This window comes from Spinacia oleracea, chromosome 6 (genome assembly GCF_020520425.1).
Source record: "Spinacia oleracea cultivar Varoflay chromosome 6, BTI_SOV_V1, whole genome shotgun sequence".
NCBI lineage: Eukaryota > Viridiplantae > Streptophyta > Magnoliopsida > Caryophyllales > Amaranthaceae > Spinacia > Spinacia oleracea.
The window spans coordinates 99,158,202-99,166,231 of NC_079492.1; the positions used below are offsets into that span (position 1 = coordinate 99,158,202).

The window sequence follows — 8,030 nt, forward strand, 5'->3', positions numbered from 1 at the left end:
CCAATTTCAATGTACGCATACATTTTAATGTAAACGATTGTTCTATAACAACTAAACCACCTCGATCAAGCGCGCTCAAGCCAATAGTAAATACTTGCGGGTAAAACACTTAGCCCGTTGCTCACGAACCACATCAATTTCCTCACTAGTATAGGCGCATTCCTCGGAGTGTAGACCTTTACAAAAACAGAAATTTCAACTAAGCATTAGATTAAATTCAAATTAAATATCACACTTTAACATTCAAGCAACTAATAACAATGTCCTAATAGTCTTGGAAACTTAAAGCTAAGCATATTAATCATGTAAAAGGTATAAAATGAATTCTTAGGTTATGTAGCTCAAATTTGGGAGCGAAAATGTCATTTTAGCCTAAATAAAACCTATAACGACCCAATGAGCCTTAAATGTGCGTAAATAGATTGGAATGAGTCTTAGAAAGTTAAAATTATGCATATTAAACATGTAAAAAGTTTAAAATGAGTCATTAGGTTCTTTAGTTCAAAGTTGGGAGCGAAAATGTCAATCCAGCCTAAATAAGACCTATAACGACTTAGTGAGACAGGTGAGATCTTAGAGATAGGTTACCCATACAATATTTTATATCAAATTGCATTCACTTTATCTCTGTTGTTGAATGTAACGTATTTAAACAAATTCAGTTTTTGAGTGGCAACTTCCATAAACTTTACCATAATTCCATCCCAAGATGACAGTTATAAACTTGTAATGAGATGCTACTATAAGTTCCCATTTTGCACGCATCACTTTTACTACAGTTTACCAAGAGAAAAGATCTTACCTCCTGTGACATCTAAGGGTGTAACTCTTGCTTCATGTCCTGACAATGTCCTGATAAGCTTGAAGTCTCGAGATGACCATACCTGATGAAATAGGGCAAAATGAGACAAAACACTCCTTGTAACTTAACAAAACAGACTACTGAGAGTAATTGAGTGCCAAGTCTCATACCTTAACAGTTGTATCATATGAAGCAGTGACCAAATAATATCCCTCCTGAGGCTCAAATTTGACCTGTGAAATAAGCTTTGAATGGGCAGGAATTATGTACAATGACTTTTTCTTTCTCAAGTCCCAAATCCGACAAGTGTTATCCTCAGAACCAGTGGCCAAATGATAGCCATTAGGAGAGAAATCAACTCCATAAACCTGAGAGGAAAAAGAAAAAACCTGAGTCAACAATCAGAGTTAGCATCACAAAAATAAATGTTAATGACAAGAGAAGAAATTTACAGGTTTGATGTGGCCTTCCAAAGCAAGAATACTTCTCCCTGTTCGAAGATCCCAGACACGTGTAAGAGAATCCAGTCCACATGATGCTAACAATGATCCAATCGGATGGAAAGATATGGCATAAACACTCCTGCTATGGCCTTCTTGAAGAAGCAACTCAGCACCACTTTCGATATCCCACAAACGCCAAGTTTTGTCAAAACTTGTAGTGCCCAAGTACTTCCCAGATGGATGGAAGGCAATACGAGCTAGGCGGTCTAAATGACCTTCAAATGTTCTCAATAAAGTGCCATATGTGTTCCACAACTTTGCAGTACGATCAGCTGAGGCAGTTGCTACATTGTCACTTACAGGAGAAAATGCAACATATACTCCATATCTTGGCAACCCCACTAACAGAGCTAAAGAAACAAAACAAGCAATAAACATACCATTAGTACTCGCCTTCAAAAATGACAAACCAGTCTCATAATTTAGGGCAATGGCCCCGCAATCATGGCTAATTGAATGCACAGTTAAGCACCATGCTCTCCATATCTTGACAGATACAACAGATTAGTCAGCTCAATTGTCAATCTAACTCTCATAATTTATAAATCAAGTTGGACAAATCAACATACACGAATCTCATAATAGCATAACAGGAGACATAATCAGAAGATGGATCTAGTGTTGCTGGACTCAAAACACTCAATCCACCCCCACCCCGCCCCGGCCCCGGCCAGAACAAAAACAAAAAAGACAAAGACAAAGGAAATACACTGCATATCGTGTGCACATGAAGAAGTAAACAAACCACCAATCAGCTACCAAGCTCATCATACAACAAAACAGTAATCAAGAAATGCCAAAACAAACAAAAAATTTGACAAAATGCAAAGTTAAAACAGGTAGAATGGAAAAAGGCTAAATAAAGTTTGACAAAATGCTCAACAACAATAGATAATCTAGAATGGAAAAAGGCTAAATAAAGTTTGACAAAATGCTCAACCTAAAACAGGTAGAAGCAGCATTCGCTGCAGTTGCGTACCATTCTTCTCAAAAATGGATAACGCCAAATAAAAATTGGAATTTTCAACATACAGGTCTACCAGGAAATAGCAGCTTCAATCTTCCCCCATGAACAACTTGCCACAAAAAAAAAATTAATATAAATGAACAAACCCTAATTCTGAAAACGAAAATCAAGAGGGAAAGGGAAGAAAGTTACTTGCAGCGGTGAGGATTGACGGAGAAGAGGGTTCGCGAGCAACAATATCACTTGGAACCACCGGCCGAGGAAAGTAGCTTCGTTTTTCGAGCAAGCACCACTTCATTGGTGGTTTTTCGAGCAGGGAAGGTGGTTTTTTGAGAAAGGGACCACCGGTGAGGAGGCGAGGAAACAGACCCTTGCTGGAGTACCACCGGCAAAGGGAGAGACCCAGAGGCGACGGTGACTGGCGAGAACCACCAGCGACGGGCGAGATGCAGGGAACGCTGAGGGAAGAAGAAGGGAGTGGGCGCGTTTGAGATGAAATATTTGGTCTGAATTAACTTTGAAGCCGAAGAAAATTACTAACATGTTATTGCAGGGGGATTTTACACGTATGCTGCAAAATAAAGGGGTTATTGCAGGGGGGCTTTTACTTTGTACGCTGCAAAAAACTCTTTTGCAGAGGGCAATTCATTTGTACGCTGCAACAACCCTTTAAAGGGTTTGACCCGCGTTGACCTACTGGTTGTTGAAGCGTATTAATACATGTACGCTGCAACAAGGGGGCTGCAACAGGGGTTTTTTCTACTAGTGAGTTTCTCGTGAGTGTTCATACTTTCCAGGAACTTTTTCTCAAATGGGTTTCCTGTATTTTTGTGAGATCCTGCTCTGATACTAACTGATAGTTCAGTAGGAACACTTGACAAGAGGGGGGGGGGGGTGAATTGTTTCTTGGGAGCTTGGGTAAGTTTCTTGCGGAATTTAAACAATAAAGAAACTGTAATCAATAAGCGAGGAAAGATATTAAACTGAGGGATCTTCTTGACCCTAATCAAGAAGAACCTCACAACACTTTTATATTACAAATACGCTCTTTAACTCGAGTTCCTCTCGAACACGAGTTCCCCATAGCAATCCCCGTCGATTATTGTGCTCCTCTTTCTCATTCTTTCTCTCTCTGACTTGACTCTAAGTCACTCAAGGATCACTCAACCCTTAAACCCAAAATACAATTTGATAGAAAACTCTAGTACGTAATAAAGCTTATAGCAATAAGGAACTCAAGGAACACTCTTTTGTAAACTGATTCTCTTTAAAACGTTTAAGCTCTCTTAAGATATATTTTTTAAAGATCAGTTGTGTATTTGAAAAAGCAAAAGCTCTTTTCCTTTTATAGAGGATTTTTACCTAAGGTTGGATACCCATGTTTCCCTCAACTACCCACTAACTGTTACTACTCAGTAACATGGCCATAGTTTGAGAGAAACAGGGGAGACCAAATCAAACACTAATTTCACGTTTAATTGAAAAGTACTGGGGAGAGTTTTAAGGATCATGGGAAAACCTTTTGCTTGGAAAACAAGGAAAATGTAATTTAGAATTCTATGTTTTTATTTATTAAATTCATTTTATTTATTAACAAAATATTTTCTAGTTTAAAAACTCTTTTATAATTACAGTTAATATTATTCAATTAAAACGTACAAAAATACTTATGTTCCTTTCGTTCCAAACTACGTATAAACAATATTAAATACTTACATAAATCATAAACATAATCTCATATGTTATAGTCTTCATGCTTGCACCTTTAGGAAGCTTCACTTGAAGTCTTCACAATTTGTTCCTTCTCTGGAACATCGAGGATCCACATAATATATGAGGATCTCTCCTTAGGAACTCGCCTAAGGATCTCGCCTTTGTAAACTTGCTAAATGATTAATTCTTCAACGTAGTGTCTGGCATGGATAAAATACTTGCATATATTCCACGTTGCTTAGTTTATCCAACTCAGGATCTCCCTAACTTAGCATTATCCCTCAAAGGATCTTGGAACCTAATTTGCAACATAACTTAATCAATAGTCAGGAGTTTGCTTCGTCATCATCAAAACTTTAGGGTCAACAAGCTAGATGTTTGACTTGTCTGAAAGTCAAGATAGAGCATAGGAGACCTCAAGGAAAGATTCAACCATTGGAAATTCCGAGTTGGAAGTGGGACTGTATTGTAATGGACTTTGTCACTTGTTTACCCAAGTCGAAAAGCGGAAATGATACCATTTGGGTTGTGGTAGATAGATTGACCAAGTCAGCAGTGTTCATACCAGTGAAGGAGACCTGGAAGATGGAACAACTTGCTAAGGCTTAAATTAAACATGTTGTGAGACTACATGGAGTTCCTAAGGATATTGTATCAGATAGGGATTCAAGGTTCCTTTCAAACTTCTGGAAAAGTGTGCAGCAAAGATTTGGTACAACATTGAAAATGAGTACAGCATTCCATCCAGCCACAGATGCACAGACTGAGAGAACCATCCAAACACTTGAGGATACGCTTCGTGCATGTATAATTGACTTCCAAGGAAGATGGTAGGATAGCCTAGATTTGATTGATTTTTCTTACAACAATAGCTATCATGCCAGCATAGGAAAGGCACCATTTGAGGCCTTGTATGGAAGAAAATGTAGAAGTCCACTGTGTTGGAGCGACATTAGTGAGATAATTGTGTTAGGACCTCAAATGATAGAGGACACCATGAACCAAATTAAAACTATTCAATCCAATATTCAAGTAGCGCAAGATCGACAAAAGAGTTATGCAAACTTGAAACGTAAGGATAAAGAAATCCAAGTAGGTGACAAGGTGTTACTCAAGGTTTCGTCAATGGAAGGTGTGATGAGATTTGGAAAGAAGGGAAAGTTAAGCCCAACGTACATAGGCCCCAATGAGATCCTAGAACGGATAGGAAAGGTAGCTTATAGACTAGTCTTACCTATGGACTTGCATAGAGTGCATAATGTGTTCCACATATCTCAATTGAGGAAGTGTGTCACGTATAAGTCGCATGTGTTGCAACCGGAGACCATTGAATTAGACCAAAGTTTATCTTTCTAGGAAAGACCAGTCAAAATCCTATATAATAAAGTTCGTAGTACACGAACCAAGGATGTTAAGATTGTTAAGGTGATGATCTAATCAAGAATCAGAAGAAGCAACCAGGGAAGCCGAGGACAAAATGAGAAAGAAATATCCCGAGCTTTTCACAGAGGTTAGTTGAGTTACGGGGCCGTAACTCATGTCTTTTAAGGGGGTAGAGTGCGGTATAATTTTGCGCTCTTTACCTTATTTTCCCTTATTTTATGCTTGATTTAGTGCTTTCTGTTGAATTTGCACCCCAAGTTATCATGTCTAATCATTTAAAGAGTACAACAACTTAATTCTTTTTCTAAGTAATTAAGCAATAAAGTCTCAAGTTTTGAGCTTCAAGTTTGAGTTATCGTGCCCAAGTTTCGGGAGGAAACTTTTGTTAAGGAGGGTAGATTGTAATACCTCGTATTTTTCAAGTAATTATAAATGTATTTTATTATACATGTGAAGCATTTTGTGATTTTGTGAATTTAAATCCCATTTAAATAATCTATTTAAATGTATTTAATTAATTAAAAGTATTAATTATTTTAATTAATTATAAAGCGAATTTATTTTTCAAGGTTGAGTAGTTATTAGGGTTTTGAAATTAGAAATCAAGAAGCATAACTCAAAGCCCAATCCAAAAGCCCAAACTCCAAGTGTAGGAATTTCCAAGAAGATTCCTTGATCGTATCCTCAAGGACACCTCACTAGGATTAAGGAAACTCAACCTTAGTCAATTGAAATTTCTAGGAAACATCCTTAACCTCAATTCTTAAGATTCCTCTCACTATAAATACCCTTGGGAATCCCTTATTTTTCCTCACATTTTGGGATCATTTTCTCTCTATTCAATTTTATTTCTTCTCTCCCAAGTTTCCTCTATTCTCCCTCTCTTTCTATCTTCTTTTCCTTTCCTTCGGTGCAGCTGCTAGCGAGCTGCCCAATCCTCGCCCAACTTGCCTCTCGTGCCTCGCCTGTCGTCGTGGGCGTTGTTGCTGCCAACCTCGCGCGTGCGACCCTCGGCTTCCGCACCAGCGCTGCGCGCCCAGCCACCGCAAGCAAGCAAGGCATCGCTGCCCTATCACTTCTGTGTATTAGGGTCATACTCACCACCCCTGTCACTCCTAACTCTCTTGATATTTCTATCAAGTTGGTTTTCCACTTATGCCTTGTATTTGAGGAACATCTCCTCAACTTCATCTTTTGACCTGAGAAGATAAACCATGATAAATCTTGAGCAGTCATCAACAAAAGTAATATAATACCTTTTACCACCCTTGCTCTCATAAATTTAAAATCCCCCAAGTCACTATGAACAAGCTCTAGTACTTCAGTTTGTCTATCTATTTATTTAAATGACTTCTTTGCAAACTTGGCCTCAACACATACTTCACATTTTGCAAAATAGTTTTAAAAAAATTTGGAATCAAGTTAAGTTGTTTAAGTTCTTTAATTGAAGTAATTTTGAGATAACCCAACGTTGCATGCGAAAAATCAATAGACTCGAGAATATAAATAGAGGAAGTACTAGCATTCCTATTCATAATTTCAAGTTTGACTTCACGAGTAAATAAACCCCCATTACAAAAACCCTTTCCCGCAAATTCTCTATTGCGAGTAATAACAAGCTTATTGGAATCAAATGAAAGCTTCAGTCCAGCCTTCATGAGCAAGCTACCAGAAATCAAGTTCCTACACATTTCTTTAACATGCAACACATTTGTAATAGTAATAAGTTTTCCAGAAGTAAGAGTGAGAATGATCTTTCCTTTTCCTTGAACAGTTGCAGAAGCTGAATTAGCAATGAAAACATTTTCACCATCAATTTTTTCGTAGGTAGTGAACATGTCTTTGTTGGTGCAGATGTATCTCGTTGGTCCAGTATCAACGATCCATTCAGAAACATTACCTGTCGAGTTAGCTTCTGAAACAACATCAACAAAATGGTTAGGATCAGAAACTTCATTAGCTTCATTAAGGTTTGCTTGCACTCTGATTAGGCTTCTTCTTGGATCTGCAATCCTTAGACTTGTGACCAGCCTTCCCACATTCAAAACAATTCCCCTTGAACTTATGCTTCTGAATTTTCCCTTGGGGCTTGAAAGGACTGCCCTTTCCCTTGAACTTATCAGAATATGAATTAGGTTTGGTTCTACAAGGTTAGCCTTAGCGGAACCAAAAAACACAAAATAACCCTTATCCTTAATACGGTTCTCCTCCTCAATTTTTAGGTGACCTATAAGCTCCTCTAAGGTAAGGTCCTTTTTTATTAAGCATGAACTGATTACGAAAGTCTTTCCATGATGTGGGGAGTTTCTCAATCAACACAATAGCAAGAGTAATATCACAGATTTGAAGGCCTTCAATAGCCATAGCAATGCACACATTCTCATAATAAGTATGAATCTGATCTATAATTGGATTATCATCCTCAACTTGAAAGTCTAACCACTTACTAACACAATAACATTAGTACCAACATCATAATTTTCATACTTCTTATCTAATGCATCCCAAATATCCCTAGCATGATTATAACCCATATAGATATCAAGCAATGCATCCGACATATGATGCAGCAACATGCCCTTACATGTCCTATCATCTTTAGCAAATTTTAACTCAAAATCATGCAATTTAGTTTCATCAATAGGTTCGAAAACATCACCAA

General features: G+C 37.8%; 1 protein-coding gene across 1 annotated transcript; it reads right to left on the reverse strand.

Moving 5' to 3' along the window:
• Positions 1-602: 602 nt before the first annotated feature.
• On the reverse strand, positions 603-7,732 carry LOC110781635 (U4/U6 small nuclear ribonucleoprotein PRP4-like protein). The gene is made up of 7 exons (XM_056832529.1): positions 7,648-7,732; positions 7,269-7,283; positions 6,945-7,151; positions 6,470-6,567; positions 1,255-1,791; positions 973-1,170; positions 603-884 (listed from the first exon to the last, which is right to left on the reverse strand). Exons 1-7 carry the CDS (start codon positions 7,730-7,732, stop codon positions 774-776), a joined length of 1,251 nt encoding a protein of 416 aa, XP_056688507.1. The 3' UTR covers positions 603-773.
• Positions 7,733-8,030: the final 298 nt, after the last annotated feature.

What these genes read in the sequence shown, in the direction of transcription:
- LOC110781635 (XM_056832529.1), bottom strand. Translation starts at nt 7,732, where the DNA reads ATGGCTATTGAAGGCCTTCAAATCTGTGATATTACTCTTGCTATTGTG. An exon ending in ATTTGCGGGAAAGGGTTTTT is followed by an intron (nt 6,568 to 6,944) that starts GTAATGGGGGTT and finishes TTATCTTCTCAG; the next exon opens with GTCAAAAGATGAAGTTGAGG. An exon ending in TGGAAGGCCACATCAAACCT is followed by an intron (nt 1,171 to 1,254) that starts GTAAATTTCTTC and finishes TTTTCCTCTCAG; the next exon opens with GTTTATGGAGTTGATTTCTC.